The 23,409-nt window shown below is 37.4% G+C and overlaps 1 protein-coding gene and 1 pseudogene across 1 annotated transcript; both read right to left on the bottom strand.

Annotated features, from left to right (window-relative positions):
• Positions 1 to 16,436: 16,436 nt before the first annotated feature.
• On the bottom strand, positions 16,437 to 18,215 carry LOC121809683 (rosmarinate synthase-like). The gene is made up of 2 exons (XM_042210438.1): positions 17,749 to 18,215; positions 16,437 to 17,589 (listed from the first exon to the last, which is right to left on the bottom strand). The coding sequence occupies exons 1-2, from the start codon at positions 18,157 to 18,159 to the stop codon at positions 16,666 to 16,668; spliced, it is 1,335 nt and encodes a 444-aa protein (XP_042066372.1). The 5' UTR covers positions 18,160 to 18,215; the 3' UTR covers positions 16,437 to 16,665.
• Positions 18,216 to 20,543: 2,328 nt separating this feature from the next.
• LOC121806585 lies at positions 20,544 to 22,672 on the bottom strand (annotated as a pseudogene).
• Positions 22,673 to 23,409: the final 737 nt, after the last annotated feature.

Here is a 23,409-nt window from a genome sequence, read left to right as displayed (position 1 = left end):
GTATATATGTGTTGTGTCCCATGCACAACAACACCTACGTGTCCCATGCACACCCACTCCCATAATATTACACATACTAATTTATAACTATAATTTGTTGTGCATGGCTATACGTAGCCATATACACACATTGATATTGTACACATACTTATTTATATATATTATATACTACTACTTTAAATCCCATGCACACACTACTACTTTAATTCAATGATTTAATATACTAAACAAATTTATATTATACATAATATATTCATTATTTATTTTGAAATACGGAATAAAATATGCAATGATGCAAAATGATGTAAGTTTAGGGATGTCACATAATTAATCTGGAAAGAAGAATAATTCACACCTTAATACAATAAAACTCGGGAGAGTTGAGGTTTTGAGTGAGGTCTTTGATCTTATCGTGCCTTTGGGAGTTAAGGGATTTAGGATTAGAAGGGGACATCAATTCTAGCACCTAATCTACAGGTTTCTCACCTCGGGAGGGGGTTTAATCTATAATTGTGATCGACTTAATAACTCTAGGGACACCAAAAGGTAAGACAAATAGATTGGATAAGAGCTCGGAATTGTGCACCGGATCCTTGAGTTCTACATTTTCTCCGTATTATCTTTTCGCAACTTGTTCACTTGTTCTTATTTGTTTACTTGCTTATTATATGCTTTTATTAGTTGTTAGAACAAACCAAATCTTCTTCCGGTTGTCTAGATAATAGTTAATATTTGTTCGTGGTAGTTATGTTCGTACAAATTTGTCTCTGTGGGATACGATACTCTTGTTTGCTAATTGCTACACTAGCTCCGTACACTTGTGGGTATTACTTGTGTTAAAATAAGTTGAGTCAAGGGTTATAACTATACGTATTGTATTTAATTTTAGAATTTATATTGACACACTTATCATACACTGTACTATTTAAATAAAAACACAAGGTAATTCTTCACTAATATACTCCCTCCATCCCATAATAGATCGATGGCACACTTGTGTAATAGCACGATATTTAGAAGACATTTTGTGTGTTAAGTGGAAAAAGGAAATAGTATATTGATAATAACGTGAGAGAGAACTTTTTCCAAAATGAACTATGACCTCTTTTGTGGACGAAAGAATTGGGTTTGTTTGTAAAGTTATACTAATACTGATTATTCTATAAATATTGGTTTAATTATATTTTTGTATTAATACATTTAATTTTATTAATTTATTTTATATTTTTATGTTTCATGAGGTGCTTATACTAGTGCATTTTGATTTAAAAGCTTCTTAGTTGGATCTTTATTTAACGGATTTCAGAATTTAATTATTATTTTATATTAATTAAATTTATTTGTTTTTAGTTCTCTAATTTATATGTAATTAATTTAGTTGCAATATCGACTAAAGAATCATTGAATAAATATGAAAATTATAAGTTGATGACATACATTATTAATAAATTTGTACAATATTTATTGAGTTGATTTTACAACTGAATTAATTTCAAAATAAATATGAGAAAAAAAGAAAAATAAATAAAATTAACTAATGCAAGAAAAATTAATTAAATTCTGAAATCCTTTAAATAAGATCCAATAAAATTATGAAAACTTCTTAAATAAAAATAGATTAGTACTCCCTCCGTTCCGCGGTAGTTGAGTCATTTCATTTTCTGCACTTTTTTTAGAGAGAAAAAATAAAGTAATAGAGAGAATAATGTAGATAAGACTATTATCTACCTTATTATGTCACATGCTTTACTTTCTTTCCATTTTAACTATTTATTATCATTTTTCTAAAATGAGTGTAAAAAATGAAAGGACTTAACTACCGCGGAACGGAGGGAGTACAACGACTTAATAAAATGAAAATTAGTAAATTGGTCTGATTAAATAAACTGCATTGATACAAAAACCTAATAAAACAAAAATTAATAGAATGAGCTAATAACATTGTATGTGAGATAGATCATATTATGCAACTTTCTTTGTATGTTAAGTAGAAAAAATAAAGGAAGATAGAAAATAAAATTGAGATAAAAGTATTATCATATTTATCAATGAGTCATTTTGGACCGAGGAAACTAAAAAAAAATGAGTCACCATTGAACTGATAAAGTAGTAGTACTATTTTTTTATATAGACATTTTCCATGCTTGCTTTAATCACCTCGTGATACTCGATGTTCCAAAGTGATCAATTAATCAACCAACAGTCCAAAAAGCAAGATTCTCATGATTCTCCGATCTTAATCTCATAAATTAGAGCATTGGGGCGCTCTAAAGTCTGCCATACAGTCGCTCTATGTTCCGCCACATCAACATTTTATCCTCCTACCATTCCACCTACAGTGGGACGCTCTAAACTCCACCCTATAGTTTTCACTACTATTTTGTTAATTAATTTTTTATGTTTTCAAATATGTCGTGCAAAATTATAAATAAAAACACTACGATTAAGACAAATCCTACATTACTAATTAAAAAAATTTACAAGAGTTAGAAATAAAAAACATGTTCACTAAAAAACATGTCTGACAGCTCGTATGAATCCGTACAGAAATCAGGATTGTACTGGGTGTTGGAGTCAAAGGGTCGGTATTCATCAGGGTCTGTACCCGGCCACCGTGCACCACCACCGAACATCGGACTATTCAGACTTGGGTAATCACCATGATTCATTTTTAGTGCATGGAAGAGTGAGAATGGAAGAGTGGAGTGAATGGAAGAGTGGAGTGAATGGAAGAGTGGACTTGGGGTGTATATATATAATAAATTTAGAAGAATTCAAAAAATAAAAAAAAGGAAAAACGCGTTGCATCGTCCGCGGTATCGTCCGCGTGACCCGCAGTGGGGCGGACGATGTGTGGTCGAAGCCCTATCGTCCGCGGACAAAGCATAGGGCGCGGACGATGGATGTGCCATCGACCGCATGGCTACAGTGGCGGACGATAGTCCGCCCGATGCATCGGGCGGACTATCGTCCGCCCCACTGTGGATGCCCTTATGATGCAATACTTATAGTATGATTGCTAATTCAACCATGCTTTTTTAATTAGCCAAACAATTTATGCTATCGTTTTTTTGCTACATAAATCTTCTAGATACGAAATTAATCATGCTTTTGTTGAGTACAAACCTATTCCACCTTTGAGAGAAGTTGGAATGTGTATATAAATCATGTCTAACTCTAATTAGTTTGTGACCCAAAAATAAATCTGTGCGGGCTTGATCTAAAGCGGACAATATCAATCTACTGTTGCATTCGACAATCCAAACAAGTAGAGCCAGGTTGCTTGGGTCAAGCCTGGTATGACCAAAGGGTCGGGCCGAGATGAACCATGATCGAGTGGGACCCAGGATGACTCAAGTTCTAGTCGGGCCTGTAATGTCTCGATGTGGCGACTGCGTCTGCCTGTTCCCGATGTGGTCTCGATTTGTGGGGAAGGTTTGTTGAGTACAAACCTATCCCATATCGGGTGTCTGAGGGAAGTTGGAAGGTGTATATAATTCATGTCTAACCCCATATGGTCTCGGTTTGAGGAAAAGGTTTGTTAAGTAAAAACCTGTGAGTAGTTAATTGCTTAGTTGCAATTGACGAAGGAGTTAGAGAAAGAGGAAGCTGCAGTCAGCTCAATTAAGCTGAAGACTCAGCAGCCGTCCGATTTGTGAGATGAAGAAGATTAAATCCTAGCCGTAGGATTAGATTTTGTTAGTAGCCGTTAGTTGTTGCAACGGTAGTTTAAAAGGCTGAAAGAGAGTTTGTTTTCTTCAGTTGTTCATTTTGCAATCAAATAAAATTCTTCTTCAAGATTCAATACTCTCAAAAATTCGCGCAAGATCTTAATCTCCAGTGCTATCTCCGTTTAATTTCAACGAGTGGCGCCGTCTGTGGGAAGTCGGAGAGGCGTTGAGAAGGAGAGCTCCAGTGGTGAATCGATTGAGCCCTAAAATCGATTTCAATGGCTTCGCGATTCGAAACAGAAAAGTTTACCGAAAAAAATGATTTCAGTTTGTGGAGGATGAAGATCAAGGCGTTGCTAATCCAGCAAGGGTTGGCGGATGCACTCAACAAAGATGATCCTGCGATGATTCTCGATGAGAAAGCAAAACAGAAGCGAGCGGAGGTTCTTGCTAAAGCGCATAGCATGGTGGTGTTGTCTCTCGGGGACAAGGTCTTGCGAGAGGTTTCAAAAGAGACTACGGAGATCGGAATTCTTGAGAAGTGCGAGGAGTTGTATATGACTAAATCGCTTGCTAATCGACTCTTTATGAAGTAGCGAATGTATTCATATCGATTCAGTGAGGAGAAGAATGTTTTGGAGCAATTGGAAGATTTCGGAAAGGCAGTCGACGATCTTGAGAACATCGACGTCACCATTGGGGATGAGGATAAGACCATACTCCTGTTGAATGCCCTACCTAAAGCATACGACCAGATGACGGATGCGATTTTGTTTGGAAGGGAGGGGACTGTGACTTTGTTGCAGGTTCAGTCGGCCCTCAGATCAAAGGAATTGCAGAGAAATGGGGACAAGGGAGGTCAAAGGAATTGCAGAGAAATGGGGACAAGTGAGGTGAAGTTGTCCCTGAGAGCTTGAATATTAAAAGGTTAAAGGAAAAAGGGGTTCAAGAAGGAGAAGGAGGCCCAGAAATTCGGTGGAAACAGCCAGAAAGAAATGCGCTCTTGCCATTGGTGCAAGAAGCCGGGGCATCTCAAGAAGGATTGCTTCGCTTGGAAGCGGAAGCAAGCCCAAGCAGGCGACAACCCCAAGCCCAGTTCAGATTGTGTTGAGGAGCAAGAAACCACTCATGCCTTGAATGTGATGGAATGGCCGGGCGTAGGATCATGGATTCTTGATTCCGGATGTAGTTTTCACATGTGTCCTAGTGTTGAGTTATTTGATGAGATTTCAGGGGCACAAGGGATTGTGGTGCTAGGCAACAATCAAGTATGTCAGGTTAAAGGAATTGGGAGTGTTCGATTCAAGCTTGAGGATAACTCCACTATGATCTTGAGTGATGTCAGATACATACCTGAAGTAAAACGGAATCTGATTTCATTGGGGTCTCTTGAAAAGAAGGGCTGCTCCTTTTGCTCTATTGATGGGGTGATGGAGGTCAGAAGGAAAGAAAGTTTGGTGTTTAGAGGAAAGAGGAATGGCAGTTTGTACTACCTATGCGGATCTGCTTTCAGAGCTGCTGCTCAGGCAAATACAGCCAAGTCAGAACTTGTGGAGCTTTGGCATTTGAGGCTTGGGCATCCAGCTGATGGGAGCATTAAAGAACTGATAAAGGGGGATGTGATTCAAGGATCTGAAGAAAGGTCCAGCAAGCCATGTGAAGAATGCATCTTGGGCAAAGCCAAGAAGCTTCCATACCAGAAAGGTAAACACACCTCAACTGCCCCACTTGATTATGTGCATAGTGATTTGTGGGGGCCTTCTCCTGTGTCATCCGTTGGGGGGGGAAGATATTACATGACAGTGATAGATGACTACTCTAGAAAGATGTGGGTTTACATACTAAAGGAGAAGTCAGAGGCTTTCTCGAAGTTTAAGGAATGGTGTCTAACTGTGGAGAAAGAAAAAGGCTGTGTAGTCAAGTGCTTAAGGACTGACAATGGCTTGGAGTTCCTATCTAAAGAGTTTGAGAGCTTTTGTCAGTCTAGGGGCATTAAGAGACACAAAACTGTCCCCTTGAATCCCCAGCAGAATGGAGTAGCAGAACGGGCTAATAGAACTATTAGGGAAATGGTGAGATGTATGTTGTTCACCTCTGGTATGGAGAAAAGGTTTTGGGCAGAGGTTGTGTCTACTGCTGTCAAATTGCTAAATAAATGTCCTTCCTCTAGCATTAATAGTGACACTCCGGACTTGAGATGGTATGGGAGTTATGGAGACTATTCACACCTCAAGATTTTTGGGTGCAAAGCATATGCTTATATGAAGCAGACCAAGCTAAATGCAAGAGCTTTAAGATGTGTGATTGAAAGACAGCAGGGTGTGCGTAGGTGTCGTTCAAGCAAGGATATATCCTACTGGTCAGGATAGAGATCCTAACTAAGCCTAGACCCTGGTTTCAAAGAATCCTCAACCCTCTTCTACTGGGTAGTATAGTGAAGGTAGGGGTCGAATCCCACAGAGATGGTGCGTTTAAACTACCGCGGTGATATTTGGAAAGGTTGGTTAGCTACCACGCTTGGGTTGAGTCTCTACCTAGACGGGAAATTAAGATGGTGTCCTACTGACTAGGAAGGGTGAATGGTGGTCGACATGTAGTGGTGTACGTGGAATTATGGTGGATGCGGTGTAACAGAAAATATGCGGAAAGTACTAGGTTTCTATAAAAGGCTAAACAGTAAAGCAGAGAATAAGTGGTAGTTGTGGTGACTAGGCTGACAGATCTGCAGGGTGTACTAAAGGTGAAGGACAAAAAACAAAAAGCATCTAAAAAGTAAAAGTGGTCCCAAACTTGGATATGGACATCATCTTCTTCAACAAACAAAAACTAAAATCAGAAAACAAACCAGATTCAGCACCATAAAAACACAGATTAATAACTCACGAACACAGATCTAAAACTACGAAATCAAATCTGAAATCAAACACTGGAACTGGACTTCTACATACTGGTCAACATGGATGAACAATTCAGAAATTAAAACTAAGCTTTGCATGCAACGATCCATTTCCTAATCAAACAGTACCAGCTTATACTATCCTAGAGAAACTTGCTACGTAAAACAGAAATGAGAGATTCAGCACTTAAAACACCAAGAAACTTTAGATCTAAGCTAACTAGGCAAGGAAGGAAAACAAAACAACACAATAAACGAAAAGGAAATCAACTTCATAGCATAAACACGTTCGGATCTTCAACAAGTACTTCAAAAGCAGAAAATATCCAAAAGCAACAAAGGTCCAACGTAAGGAAAAACAAGCAATTTAACTACGAAAGCGAAATAAAAGTGTTTTGCCATGCCGGGCGATGGAACTTCTAACTACGATCTTGCTGACTGGATGAGAACGTCTGGAACTCTGGGAACTTCTTAATCTTCAAGTGACCATGGCAGTGGCGAGGCAAGAAGCGGGACACGGCTGAAAGACTGGTATTACCGAGAGAACTCTCTACCTAAAGATGGTGGTGAATGAGTGAATGTGTATATGTGTATTTTCTCTCTCCAAGTGGCTTCCTTTTATAGGGAGGCTTACCCTTGATTTTAGGGTAAAACCTTGTGGCGAGATGACTTCTTTGCCCTTAATTGTGCTTGATCAGTCCCAGCTATCCTTCTTCTCCATTTCGAGCCATTTTTGCATGTATACTGGTCAGTACGTAATCGTTCTGACGCCCTTTTCACCTGAAGTATCTGAAGCTTTGCCTACTGGCTAGAAAACTCAACCCTCACACTTTGAGCAACTGTTTTGCAGATATAATCAATTACGAACATCATACTGACCAGTAACCAAGGCCTAGAATACGACTTGTCAGTGATGTTGGGTTATCAACCTGGGGTAAAGGGATATAGACTCTGGTGCTTGGAGCCTGGAATGCAGAAGGTGATTGTGAGCAGAGATGTTGTGTTCACTGAAATTGAACTGCCCTTTAAAAGAGCAGAGAAACCATCTGAAAATGTTGTAAGTTCTGGATCAGGTGCTGGTATTGAGGTTGGATGAATGGTTGATTCCTCATAATCTGAGGGCTCTGATGAGGATACTCCAGTAGCTGTAGCTGGAGAAACTGACCTGAGAGATTATCAACTAGCAAGAGACAGAACTAGAAGGGAGAATGTGAGGCCACCCAACAGATATTCAGATTCAGAAATGTTGTACTTTGCTCTGTGTGTGGCAGAAGAAATAGACTTTGCAGAGCCTGGTTCTTATAAAGAGGCCATGAATTGCAAGGAAAGAGACAGATGGTTGAAGGCTATGATTGAGGAGATTGATTCTCTCATCAAGAATGGGACCTGGATCCTAGTAGATAAGGTGGAGGGCAGGAAGTTAGTCAGCTGCAAATGGCTCTTCAAGAAAAAAATTGAGTCTGCTGATAATGAACAGATAAGGTTCAAGGCTAGGTTGGTAGCCAGAGGATTCACACAGGAATATGGGGTTGACTACAATGAAGTGTTCTCACCCGTAGTCAAGCACACTTCAATTAGGATTCTCATGGCTGTGGTAGCAAGAATGAATTGGGAACTTGAGCAATTGGATGTAAGAACGGCATTCTTGCATGGAGACTTGGAGGAGACTATTTACATGTCTCAGCCTTAGGGGGTTCATCAAGCCAGGAATGGAAGATAAGATGTGTCTACTCAAGAAGAGTATATATGGCCTCAAGCAGGCCAGTAGGCAATGGCATAAGAAGTTCGATGACCATGTGCTCAAGAATGGATTTGTGAGGTCCAAGTATGATGAGTGCATGTACATAAAGAAGAGGAAAGGTGTTGTTGTTGCTTATCTACTACTATACGTGGACGATATGTTAGTGGCAGGAGCCTCTCAGCAAGAAGTGCAGAAAGTAAAAGATTATCTGGGGTCTGCATTTGACATGAAGGACTTAGGTGGAGCTAAGTGGATCTTGGGTATGAACATAGTCAGAAATAGAGAAAGGGGAGAGTTGTGGCTGAATCAGGTTGACTATGTCACCAGAATCATCAAAAGGTTCAGGATGGAAGATACTAAAGCTACAGTTACTCCATTAGCTCAGCACTTCAGGCTATCAATGGAGCAAGCGCCAAAGACTGAGAAGGAAAGGCTGGAAATGCAAGTTATTCCGTATGCAAACATTGTGGGGAGTGTGATGTATGCAATGATTAGGACCAGACCAGATGTGGCCCAAGCAATCAGTTGCACAAGTAGATTCATGAGCAATCATGGAAAGGAGCATTGGCTGGCTCTAAGATGGATACTCAGATATCTCAAGGGAGCTGGAGATGTTGGGATTCTATTCAAAGCCAATGTTGAAGCTGAGACTGATGTGCTGATTGGATTTTGCGACAGTGATTTTGCAGGGAATGTTGATACAAGAAGATCTCAGTCTGGGTATATATTTACCATGTACTTGCAAGATGTGGTGGCATTATCTACAACTGAAGCCGAGTACATTTCCCTCACATCTGCTGTTAAAGAAAGTTTTTTGTTAAGAGGGGTGGCTGCAGACTTTGGGGTGAAGCAGCGAGCCATTCCTATAGGATGTGACAACAATGGTGCACTAAGTTTGGCGAAGCACCAAGTGTTTCATGAACGTAGCAAACACATAGACGTGCAGCTACATTTTGTGAGGGAAGAGGTGGAGAAAGGTAGGGTCAGGCTGTTCAAAGTTGATACTGCAGAGAACCCTGCAGATATGCTGACAAAGCCGTTGGCAAGGGAGAAATTTGAGTTTTGTTTGAAGTTGGTTGGTATGCAGAGGCAACAACAATTTCAGCTAAGCAATGAAGGTGAAGATTTGTGAGTAGTTAATTGCTTAGTTGCAATTGACGAAGGAGTTAGAAAGAGGAAGCTGCAGTCCGCTCAATTAAGCTGAAGACTCAGCAGCCGTCCGATTTGTGAGATGAAGAAGATTAAATCCTAGCCGTAGGATTAGATTTTGTTAGTAGACGTTAGTTGTTGCAACGGTAGTTTAAAAGGCTGAAAGAGAGTTTGTTTTCTTCAGTTGTTCATTTTGCAATCAAATAAAATTCTTCTTCAAGATTCAATACTCTCAAAAATTCGCGTAAGATCTTAATCTCCAGTGCTATCTCCGTTTAATTTCAACAAAACCTATTCCACATCGGGTGTCTGAAGGAAGTTGGAAGGTGTATATAATTTCTTTCCAACCCCAATTAGTTTTAGGTCTTTTGGAAATGACCCAAAAACAAATCCTACGAACTTGACCCAAAGCAGACAATATCAAATTGTTGTTGCAGTTGACAATCCAAATAACTTTATTCATTTTTATTTTGTTGGGTACCTATAGCTAGCAACAAAGGCATGCTAATAAGGGGAAGAGGGAACACCTTTTTTGGTCCACCAACTTCGCTAAAGTATCATTTTAGGTCCGTGAACTTTGAAAATATCATTTTAGGTCCGTGAACTTTGAGTTAGTATCATTTGAGGTACTTTTTACTATTTTCAAGTTTTTTTGGACGAAAATACTCTCAATACCTTAAAGTGTATATATTTCTGATAAATTTATCATATACTCAAATTTTTTTATAAATATCTTTACAATATATTTTTGACAAATTTTCTAAATATAATTTGACCTTAAATATTATCACTTAATTTTGTGACATGCAAGTAAAATTGCTTCTTCAATTATTATTTTTTTAAAAAAATTGAATAAAGAACTTTTCTTTAATAATAAAAAATTGAATAAAGATCTTTTCTTGCATGTCACAAAATTAAATGATAATATTGAAGGTCAAATTATATTTAGAAAATTTGTCAAAAATATATTGTAATGATATTTATAAAAAGATCTTTATTCATTTTTTGTTTATTAAAGAAAAGTTCTTTATTCAATTTTTAAAAAAATTATTATAAAAAACTGAAGAAGCAATTTTACTTGCATGCCACAAAATTAAGTGATAATATTTAAGGTCAAATTATATTTAGAAAATTTGTCAAAAATATATTGTAAAGATATTTATAAAAAAATATGAGTATATGATAAATTTATTAAAAATATATAAACTTTAAGGTATTGAGGGTATTTTCGTCCAAAAAAACTTGGAAATAGTAAAAAGTACCTCAAATGATACTAACTCAAAGTTCACGGACCTAAAATGATATTTTCAAAGTTCACGGACCTAAAATGATACTTTGGCAAAGTTCGTGGACCAAAAAAGATGTTCCCTCTAAAGGGAAGGATCCCCTAATGTGAGGGAAAACACAGCACAAGGTGTTTTGTGCTATAAAACGCACACATTTATTCTTCAAACAGACATACAATTTGTTAGTACCACTACAATTTCATTTTATTCATTTACTACTCTTCTTATCATTATTTTGGTTATAGTTTATAATTGACTTTTACATTCTTAGTTATTACTCCCTCTGTCCGCCATTAGGAGTCTCATTCATTGACGACACGAGTTTTAAGAAATGTTAAGAAAAGCAGGTGGAAAAAAGTTAGTGGAATATAGGTCTCACTTGTATATATTAGTTTTAAATAAAATGTGAGTTGAATGAATTAGTGAAATGTGTGACCCTATTACCATTTATGGTAAAAGTGAACCGAAACTCCTATTCCTGGACGGACAAAAATGGAAAAACGGAACTCCTATTCGCGGACGGAGGGAGTATTTCTATTGGGCTATTTTGTCATGATTAATACTCAAATTATATATATTAATATTAAATATAACAAAAGAAGTGTAGTTAATGAATAAAATGAAATTATAGTAGTACTATTAACTAATTACATGTCGTTTGAAGAACAAATATATGCGTTTTGTAGCATAGTAGCTTGTGCTGTGTTTTCCCTCTCACAGTAAGGGATCTTTCCCCTCTAATCAATCACTTTATGTACTGTAATTAATTATGATAAATTCGTTGTCAGGTTTGGCTGTTTTATCGTAGGGTTTGTCCGTTTCTTATTATTGAATTATATCAGAAGCATAGAACTTCTTATGATAGTTGCTTAAACTAACCTTGATTCTTGTTCACGACAAACAAATCTGATTCACTTAATTATGTGATTTTAAAACTTTCGTTTCTGTTACTTTATCAATACTAACAAATAAATTGTAAGCATATGTAGCCTATACTATCCAAACAAACTACTCCCAATAAATAGTGTGATAAAAACAAAAAGTTGATCAAAACATTCAACACTGGCGTAATATCGAAAACACTGCGTAGTGTGATAAACGTTGGTCAGCATGAATCTCGTTTTGTGAGCCTTCTCAATTTGGCACCCAACGTCCCAACCAGGCATGCACACGGTTCAAAAACTGTCGTTTTCGGTTTTGAACTGGCGGTTCACGGTTCAACATTTTCATGAATCGGAACCCGTTCACTAAGGGTTCCGGGGGTTCCGGTTCTGGTTCAAAAAACGGCCGGTTCATGGGGTGGTTCAAAACCGCCGGTTCCGAACCGGTTCGGCGGTTCGTTATTTTTTATTTTATTTTTTTGCATTTTCTTATTTATTTATCTATGAAATGTGCGTAAATAAAATTCAAAAAATCACAATTAAAATTGCAATTTTATTGAGATTACAAGTTACAACAATTACAAATCACAAAAAACTTTAAGTCTTAAACAAAAAATTTAAATACAACGACACTACTAGTCTACAACGAAGCTAATTACAAATTACAAAAAAGACTTGAAGTTCTGAACAATAAATTTATAAGTATATATACTCTTAGTCGGCGAAGGAGATGTTTCCACACAACTAAATTGAGGACACATTTAACAATTCAACCTTAAATGTTGAGTTTTGTCTAATAATCAACAATTATAGCAGAATTATCAAAAGTTTCCCGGATTTAGCCTTATAGAGAAATCTACCGAACCGACTAGAGTATATACAAATATAATTATTTAATTGTATTTGCATATTTTTAAAGTAGAAAAAAAAGAAATAAAGGAAAAAGGACTTGAGCTCAACTTAAATTTGAAATTTAAGTTGAGGTGCCTACGTATCCCCAATGCTCATTTGCATTAGGGAATCAAAGCCCATGTAGTTCTCTTACCTTACTTACTTATTTGGCTTGGCCGGCGGTTGACGGTTGGGTTGGCCTATGATTCATCCCCGGTGAATTCTTCTTGTGATTCCTCTTGACGATCATCCCAATCATTTTCTTGTTCTCTGATGTCAGCTTTGGCCCAATCATCAAGTAACATCACAACTTCCATATTTTTTGCGGAGAGCTTACTTTTTGATTCATCCAACACACGTGATCCAACACTGAAAGCGGACTCGACGGCGACAGTGGAAGCCGGAACCGAAAAAATCTCCTTGGCTATTGGCGCAAGTATAGGAAAAATTTCTCGTGTGTTCCCCACCAATCGAGGACGTCGATTTGGGCGGGAGGAGTAGGACCTTCATCACCAAAGGAAAAGAGTGAATCGAAATATAAATCTAACTCACTTACCATACCTGAGGTCGACCTTCCGCCGATGTTGTAGTTGTATAGGCCGGCTAATTGGGATTGCGCGTCGGAGTCATCATAATCAGTTTGAAATGCGAAGCCAAAATTATGTTGTTGAGGAGGGGTAGGTCTTCTGACTTGGTGGGTACTGTTATATTTGGTTTCATATTCGGTGTAGAGAGCACGCAAGTTAAACTCGAAGGTTTGTTGGACAATTGACCGGTCCGGGAGGTTTATTTGAAATGTTTCGGTTAAGTTCACTCCCCATTGGTCATTGGTATCCGCTTGCAATGCTTGAAGTGGACCAAGATCAATAGAACTCAAACTGTTATAATAAAAATCTAAAATCCTGGAGGTACCGGCTAATTTTCATTTTGGATCCAAGACCTTTGCAATCAAAAACATCGTTGGAATCTCACTGAAATACTTAAGCCATTTGTCAATCATATAATATAAAACACACATCAATTCAGGAGAAGAGCAAGCATTTTTCATTGCAGTTTTAAAACTAAGTGATATATACATGCAATGCTCTAAAACACGAACAACAGTGCAATAATAAATACTCGGTAATTCAACAGTCGCATTTTTGAAATATTTGAACAATTTAAATAAACTCACGCTATGATCCCAACAACTATGCGACAGATATAAATCAGAAACGAGAGAGGTTCTAAAAAAATCACACAAAGAATCTTTATGCGTCAAAGTAGAATTCAGACAATCATATGTCGAATTCCATCTATGAGACACATCCATGGTAAAATTTGTATATCTTACCTTCTTTTGATGACAATACATCTTCCAAGCTTTGCCAATAGGCGACTTTTGATGGATTAATCTAACCGCAAATCTAATAGGACTAACATGTTTTTGCCATAATTCAAGCGCATCTTGTACACATATATTCAAAATATGGCATATGCATCTTTGATGAAAATACTTACCACCAATAACCGGAGCACAAGCCGCAATAAAGTCATTAATACTTGCAGTGTTAGCAGTTGCATTATCAAAACCAACAGAAAATATCTTATTGCATAATTGAAATTAATTCAAAACTTGAATAATTAAAGAAGCAATTTCGGGTGCAGTGTGTGGTGTCTCAAATTCTCTAAAACCAGTCATATCAAACGCTTGTTCAAAGTCCAACTATTGTCCACAAAGTGAACTGTAATGCCCATGTATGAATGTCTATTAAAAGAATCAGTCCATACATCTGAGCAAATGTTCACTTTGTGTCTCAAGTTGAGTAAATAACGTGATAATTCAACTTTTTTCTCCAAACATTGTCGAACGGTAGATTGTTGAACGGTCATTCGACCTACTCTTTTGACAGCTACGTTCAAACCACTTTGCATAGTAACCTCAATTTTTTTGTCATCATAAACATTAAAAGGAAAATGCTTCATTGCAGCCCATCTAGTCATAACGTCAACAAAATTTTTAGGATCATATTTAAAAAGAGGCGTACCTGACGAACCTGAGCCACCGGGTTGGAAGTTTAGTTGGGTTTGGGTAGAGGCAGTGCTACATTCTACCGGATGCTTTGTCACCAAATGAAGACGGAGGGTGCCATATCCTCCACCATTCGCAAATTTATAGACTTTATCACAATAGTTACAATATGCATGAAACGTCGATGTCTCTTCTTGAGAGAGCGGATCATTAGGACTTGGAATTACCATCGAGACCTTCTTGTAGTGTTTAACAAATATATCAGATTTCAATGCTTTTTTAGTGGGGGGAGGGAAGGCAAGTCCTCATTTCCGCCAGTGCTAGACGGAATACGAGAATGAGATCTATCATCATTGTTGTCCGAGTCCGACGATATAGACATGTCATACTCGTCATCTTGGGAACTACCACCGCCCATCCCCCACCTTTATGCATTTCAGCGAGTAGCATGGCGGTCCTATGATCTTCTTCAATCTATAAATATTATATAAGTTGAAGTTTTAATTAGGAACACAAAAAAAATTAAAAACTCAATCTTATGAAATTATGAATTGTAAAAATAATTTTATTTTTTAGAACTTACTTGCATGTGTTCAGCCGCCACTCGGGAAACCTCTTCCATAACTTCTCGACAACTAGGTCGCTTTGATCTTTGGGGACGACTACTTTGATCTTGGGCAATTCCTTTGCCCCAATCACCACGTCCCGGTCCACCACGAGAAGAAGACATAATGCAAAATAAAAGTAGTATGGAATATGGAGTATTGAATAAATGGTAAATTACGAACACAACAACAAATATGGTAGTAAACAACTTGAGCAATTAGAGAGAATGAGGCTAGAAAATAGAGAAATTGAGATTGAGAAGGAAATCCTTGTTAACACAAGAATGAGGTGAGTAAAAATGATGCGGGAAGTAGGGTATTTATAGGAGTAAAATTGAAAGAAATAAAAATCAAATTTTGGCAGGTTTACCGCCTGAACCGGCATTTCGGACTGAACCGACGGTTCAGTCCACGGTTTCTGACAAAAACCGCCAGTTTCTGGCCGAAAACCGGTTGTTTCTGACCGATTTTCAGGCCTATACAATGCCACCTATACGCCGCTACCTGAAAAAGGTCTAGAACCATCAGAAACCGGCGGTTTACGTCAGAAACCGCCGGTTTCTAACGTAAACCGCCGGTTTTCTGCACACCGTTGGAACCGCTGAACCGCCGGTTCAAACCGGCAAACCGACAGTTTTGAACCGCCGGTTACGGTTCACGTTTTTTTTTAACCTGAACCGGCCCACTTGAACCGCCGAACCGCCGGCGCTGGTTCCGATTTGTGAACCGGCGGTTTCGAACCGCAGGTTAACCGCCGGACCGATCCGGTTTGTGCATATGCCTAGTCCCAACCCATAAAATATACTCCCTCCGTATTCAAAAAATAGAAATATCTGAAACGACACGGGAGGAAGAGAAAAGGTAATGAAAGTAGAGTTAATGAATTGTGTGGTTCATATCATAAAACATAAAGATTCTAAAGTTTTTATTTTTAAGAAACGATCAAAAATAAAAATATTTGTTATTTTTAAAAAATGGAGTACTCCATTTTTCTTTTTACAAAAAAAGGGTAAGTAACAATAATAATCAAGAAAATTTAATTTATATCATATATTGTAGAACATATTCGAAAATTACAATCTCGTTTCACTAATTAATCTGTCTTTTAATGTCTAATTCTTTGAACTCAAAATAGACTACATTTGTCGATTTAGAATATCCCTGAAAAATAAAACAATTCTATTTAAGAAAGTTATTTTCTTTTTTTTAATATGTGTCTCATTCTCCATTAATAATATTTTTTAAACGATGTGTCTCATTCTCCACTAATAATATTTTTTAAACAATGAATAGAGTAAATTCATGTTAGGCAAAAGTATAAGAATTGAAATTAAACTGAAATTAGAAATATGAAATTGAATTCAAAGGAAATTGAATTCGACACGACCTCGTTGAATAGAAAGTGCACGTGTCACACACATCATATCACTTTAATATACGTACTGCACCACACACATACGTTCACCGAATGCACACTACACATGCAATTATTGATTACACGCCACACACTCTCTCATACCGACACAGGCACATATTAACCAAAAGGTGAAATTTCTGGAATGAGGCATGAATCTTTGTCGTATAGCAACTTTTCGAATCGCTCCATATGTTGTTGGTGCAGCGTGATCGCAAGCAACAAGATCCCTTCATTTTCTTGATCAGGATACAGAAAACTCTTTCCTTCCGAGAGAGCTCCCCCGGGACCCACAAAAACAGGCTTCCCCAACCCGAATTCCGCCTTGTGAACCGGCAGCCTTACCCAGCTCGTTACCCCGAAATTGGGGCATTTCACATTGTTTTGGCTGCGAACAATGCCCTCCACATTCCTCATGTACAACTCTAAGTAGTCCAAAGCAGACCTCATGTATTCGTCGTCCATTCGAGCGATTGCCTCGTGCACTGTCTCCACCGAGAACCTCAACGGCTTCGACACCAGTTCCCCAACCAAAGCAAATGCGCCACTATAGAAGATCCCGTTGCCGAAATACCCCGGCGGGAGAGGCGGGCGCAGCCTCTGCCTCGCATCCACCGGGAACTGCAGCTTCGTCTCCTGATCCCTTGGCAGGCCGCGGGCAATGCTCACGCAGCGCCACACGTGCCCCGCCACCACCTCGTACATGGTATAATTCACACCGCCGCTGCTCTCATTGCACTTTTTCTTGAGGGCGTTGATGAAGTCGCGGCTTAGCTTGAATGTGGAGAATGTTGGGTCACCGGCGGCGTCGTCGAGAGGGGTTTTGAGCGACGGAGGGGGATGGTGCTCGATGTGGGGGAACTGGGGCTGCGGGGGGCTGCGCGCTGAGAGGACGCGCCGGTCCAAGGAGACAGTAGGGACGGTGGCTATGCCGCGAGCGATTTCCGACCACGTGCGCATCAAATTGTTTGCGGAAATCCCGTCTGATGTGTGATGCTCATTTGCCAAACCTATGCTCGCTCCGCCGCATTTAAACCGAGTCAACTGTTTTGCCAAATTAAAAAAAAATAATAAAAATTAGAGTGTTAAAATAGAACTGAAACAGAGCCACTCAACCATGAATTCAACTTAAACTGACTCCATTTTGCAACTTAGACATGAATGAGCTTAAAAAATTGAAAGGTACTACTAGATTAAACGCACCTTGAGCAGAAGAAGTGGAAAAGTGGAAATTCCATTGGAGTAATCGACGGTGGGGGTGAGGCCGAGGTCAGGCCTGGGGATGCAGAAATCACCCAACTCATCGATGGTGCCGTCGCACTCTGCCTCCACGAAAGACACTCCCTCATCGTTGCAGTTGATCTCAATGCGGCCGCTGTCGTCCTTTCTCAGCCTGCCCGCATACGGGTAGAACTCAACAAGGGCGCGGCTCAGAGCTTCCTTGAGCGCCGCGGTGTCGAAGAAGCCGGAGCCGCCATCGGGGCGGTAGAAGTACACCACCCGGCTATGGTAGGTATCAGAGAAAACTAAGTCTAAATTGGAGAGCCACACAATCCCACTCGGCGTTTCTTTCAATGGTTTTACCATTGTTGATTCTATCACTCTAGTCCTCATCCTTCCTTGCTCCTATGATTTCTACTTCCCTAACTATAGAATCTTCTATTTATAGTAATTCTGTTTCTCAAATGGAGTATTGTACTAACAGGAGTAATCGTTTTATTTTGGGGTCGTCAATTCTTTAATTTGAAAGCCACGTGGCACCGCACAGATTCAGTAAAACTACCTACCCTCCTCAAATTATATGTTTGATATTCTTTCATTCACCTTTTTTCCCACTTTTCTCATTTTTGTTACTTTCATTTATTGTTTAACTTCTTTTTTTTATCGTGAATAGTTAGTATTTCACGTTCCACTCACATTTTATTATAAATATACTTTTTTCATTCTACATAATAGAGTTATGTTGTCATTTTGATACATTCCATAATAGCATAATTATTTTTTTTAAAAATAAAAGTCAACCCATTTTTTTCCTCACTATTTTACTGTCTCTTACTTTATTCTCTCTTTATCTCTACTTTTTTTCATTTTCTACTTTATTCTTTTGTTTTTTACTTAACCCACTTAAACATAATTTTTCTTAAATTACATGCTGAAAAAAATGTCATCATTACTATAAAATAAAAGGCCGTAATATAAAAAAATAGCTAGGTTATTGATAAATGTTCAAATATGAGAGAGCACAGATTATAGGAGGATTAGACCATCCACAACGCGTCTCGCGCCGGGCTCGCGTCTCGTCTTGGAGAGACGAGACCCCCGCGAGACGCATTGCAGCGCCCATCTCGTCTCTATCTCGCGCCCGTCTCGCCGCGTAGCTCGTCTCGGCGAGACACGAGATGAGATGGCTCGTCACGCGCCAGGGACACGTGGCACGTCCCCATGCGTGCGTGACGCCCACTCGCTGGCCCGCGAGTGGGCGTCGTCACTGATGACGCAATAATTCGTTTTTTTTTTAAAAATCGATTTTTAATTAATTTTTTTTTTCAAACGGTAATATTACCGTTAAATTTTTATTTTCATTTTTTAAATTTTTTAAATTTTTACTCTATAAATAATTCTATTTCATACTCATTTCAAACACAAACACACATCTATTCCTCTCAAATCCTCTCTATCACTCCAATTTCCATCTTCAATCAACTCAAACAAATGGATGCTTTTGAGCAAATGCGTCAATTAATGGAACAATCACTTGAAGAAGATCGACGACGAGAGGCGGAGGAAGCCGCACCACCCCCACGACGCTCCCGGAAGTACATCAATCGGAACCGGGAGGAAGTGTGTTTGTTTAAAGTGTGTTTGTTTAAATTGGATTGAGTTTTAAAAAAAATTATAAATTAAATTGAATGAATAGTAATTAAGAGACGGTATAGAGACGGTTAAGAGACAGAGCGTTGCAGGTTCCGTCTCTTAGTTAAGAGATGGAGGAAAAAAGGACAGTGGGGCCCTCAAATAGTGCTCAAATAGTAGTTAAGAGACGGTTTAAGAGACGGTATAGAGACAGCGTTGTGGATGGCCTTAGGCTGTCTGCATATAGTGAAAAGAAAAATCACGGAAGTGTTGTTGATAACTTGTCAAAAGGGTCCATCAAACTTATCAAATTAATTGTTGTCTATAAAAAATGTGTTTAAATATACTTTATACATATATATAATGCATAATGACAACAGCTTGGGGGGGGGTGCACAATAATGAGGAGTGTGTTTCCTGAATATTTCTGATTGAAGTATTAACGTATTTATGTTTCCTATAATTTCGTTTTAAGGATATACATATATTAATTAGATGGCATTACTATGTTTAATACTCTTTTCGTTTCATAATATGTGTCGCTTTTTTTTTCTAAATTCTCTCAAATATTAATATTAATATAAATATTATTACTATTTTCTCTTAATGCACTTGACATACCAAAGAACATGAGTAGAATTATTAGTACGACTCGTGTGCTTCGCATTAAAAGTTTTCGAGAATACCAACTACGACAATTCAGATTAAAAGTACATTCTTAATTTATTTTGCTTTAAAGAAAACAAATGAATAAATATGAAGAATAACTACTACGAAGCATATTTAATTTTATGTTTAATCACAAAAGCCAAACAAAGACCTCGAAGGTCTAATGTTTTATTATAAATATAAACTTAATTATGAAAATATCTTTGTTTAGATCTAAAATAATAACATACCCCTCATATGATCCCAATATACATATTGATATACATATAAATCGACCAACTTTACATTTTAGGCATCCAGCGATCCTGATCTATTTGAAACTGGCTAGAATTCAGTTAGCTATAGATCATTTTCTGCAGGCATAACAGCTTTTTCCTTTATGTTCGGCAGAAATCACATGTTCTATTATATTTTCTTTTCTGAAATAAATATCTATGTTATGCTACAAGTATAAGTTTCAAAAAAAACAAATGAGATTGGGTCCCCTCAGATCTAAACAATCTTGTTTTTTTGAACATGAAGAAATAAAGAAGCCATTGCAATTGCCGGAAATACTAGGCCTACTAAAGGCACAAAAATAGAGGGAAAGTGGAAAGTTGTCATAAAATGGGGTACCTCGGTTTATTATTTGTACCTGTTCTTATTTTTTTTAATATCATATTTTATATTTATACTAATTATAATTAATAATTGTAATTAGTATGAATTCGTAGTTATTATTAATTAATTCAATTTGCAAATTTTGCATTAGAGATATTAAGCATCTAAGTGAGTATATAGAATAAGTCCAAGGAATGGAATATAGAACTAAATAAACGGACTTATTCATCTATCTACATGAAAGATCCATATGATAATTCATTTTTGTCTTCGTTTCTTTGTGTTTTGTTCTTGTCTTCGAATTTAATAAAGAAAGAGTTATCCGCAACTTTTGATTTTGATTCTTTCTACAATTAGATCTTAGGTCGCCAAAGAAAACTCCCCTTTTAGTTACTTTGATTCCGATAAGATTCGGATAAGCTAACTACTTGTTTGCTACAAATATAAAAATGGAACTTAGTGCACTCTACTTGATTGACTTGAAATTCAAAGGAAAGAAGGCGTGGAGCTTAAATAACTCACTCAGAACACTTTTCAAAAGATTACGCGGTACGATTAGGTCAAATAAGCCCTTCTGGAATAAATATTCAGCCGCTTGTGAACCTTCGGGTACTGTTTTATTCAATGTTTGTTCAATTACTCTTTTACCCGCAAATGCAATGTAGGAATTTGGTTCGGCAATAATAATATCTCCCAACATACCAAAACTGGCTGTTACCCCACCAGTAGTAGGAGATGTAAGGATTGATACATACAATAACTTTTTATTTGATTGATAATCATATAAAGCAGACGATATTTTAGCCATTTGCATCAGGCTCAAACTCCCTTCTTGCATGCGCGCTCCCCCCGAAGCGCACACTATAATAAGAGGTCGAAATTGATTGGTAGCGTACTCAATCAAACGGGTTATTTTCTCCCCGACTACGCATCCCATACTACCCCCCCATAAACTGAAAATCCATAACCCCAATTGCTACGGGAATACCATTTAGTTGACCTATGCCTGTTTGAACAGCCTCAGTTAATCCTGTCTTTCTTTGATAAGAATCAATCCGATCTTTATAACGCGCCTCCTCCGAATGAAATCCAATGGGATCCACGGAGATCATGTCTTCATCCATAGGTTCCCAAGTCCCGGGATCAATCGAAACTTCGATTCTTTCTGAACTACTAATTTTCAAATGGTATCCACACTATTCACAAACATTCATTTGTGATTTCAAAAGTTTCTTATAATTTAATGCATAACAATTTTCGCATTGAAGCCACAAATGCCTGTATTTTTGAGTTGCAGCGAGATCACTAGACCTTTCTCTTAGAGTTAAATCACTACTCTTAGCACGGGTTAGTATACTGGACCCCCCGCCTTGACTATAAGTTTTACGTTTATTAAAAACGCACCTAGAAATGTAACCGTCACTACTATCACTTAGAATGGGCGTATCAATACAGATTCGAGACTGAAGATAAGTGTCAATGCAACCAGTAATGTGATTATTCCAACTAGATTGAGTATCATACATGTTGCGATAACTAGAAAAATAACTTTGTAGTTCATTCAGAAAAGAATGATTGCTGTCAATCTCAAAAATCTGATTTTCTATATCAAAATAGATAGAATAACTATCTCCATTACTATCCCTAACTAAAAAAGTCTCATCAGAGATGAAATTCCGAATGTCTTTGATGCCAAATAAACGACCAACATCACTGTAACTAGAATTTCCACGACCCCTCCAACTATGAATGTTTTTAGCCCTACCTTTTGGATTCAGATCTTCACTTTCACTAGTATTTTCAAAAGGACTAAGATTGTCCATTAATTTCTTTATCCCATACCCACGTTGTAACTCCTTCTTAAACACCGTCGAATTAAACCAACACCTTTCCATAGAGTTTTCTTGCCCCCTATTTGTACTATATTATATAAAAATACAATAGATGAATAGTCATTCGATCCACAATTCTTTATTTTGATTTGAATATCTTATTTATTATCAAACTAAACATAGAAATTCAATCACTACTAACAGGAAGTGTGAATAGGGATTCTCTTTTGCGAAATTTTCTTTATTTACTATGTCGTTCGTATACTTAATTTAAGGGTAATAATGTAATAATATAAGTATGATATATTATACTCTAGTTAGCTATTATTAGTAAAAAAAAGTTTTTTTTATAATAATCTTTTATATTTCAAATTTGAATATATAAAAATGGGACACATATTCTACTAACTTTTTAAATTTATTTTTCTTTATCTTTTTTAAGATTCGTGTCCAACACAAAATGGACTAAAAGAGATGGAGGAAGTAATAGGAGTATATAAAATCAATAACAATATGCAAAGTTTCTTGAGTCAATATTACAACTAAATTATTTTCATAAAATGAAGAAATAAATAAATTTAATTAATTTCATATATGGGAAGCCACGTTATGACAAGTGAGAATTAGGTAGTATTTGCCCGCAGGGGTGTAGCGCAGTTGGTAACGGAGGGGCAGATCTTGCTGCAAAGAATTAGGTAGTACTTCTAAATAGCCTCAATAAATTTTCCTCACGGGCATTTAATATGAGAATTGAGAAGTGAGAATGACATATAAATAGAAATAGAAATGATATACAGTACTACTATATTTTATGGAGCATTTTGTATGAGAATTATTCATGTTTCGTGCTCTTAATGTTGTTTATTTTATTTTATATATTTAGTTTGAATTTAATATATTAAAAAATTTT

This window comes from Salvia splendens, chromosome 6 (genome assembly GCF_004379255.2).
Source record: "Salvia splendens isolate huo1 chromosome 6, SspV2, whole genome shotgun sequence".
NCBI classification, from domain to species: Eukaryota; Viridiplantae; Streptophyta; class Magnoliopsida; order Lamiales; family Lamiaceae; genus Salvia; species Salvia splendens.
This window is presented reverse-complemented; position numbering and strand designations above follow the sequence as displayed.

Bases quoted from the DNA above. Each gene is read 5' to 3' on its own strand.
- LOC121809683 (XM_042210438.1), bottom strand. From the start codon at position 18,159: ATGAGGACTAGAGTGATAGAATCAACAATGGTAAAACCATTGAAAGAA. The intron at 17,590-17,748 runs GTGCGTTTAATC...TTGGCAAAACAG, and splicing joins TTCCACTTCTTCTGCTCAAG to TTGACTCGGTTTAAATGCGG.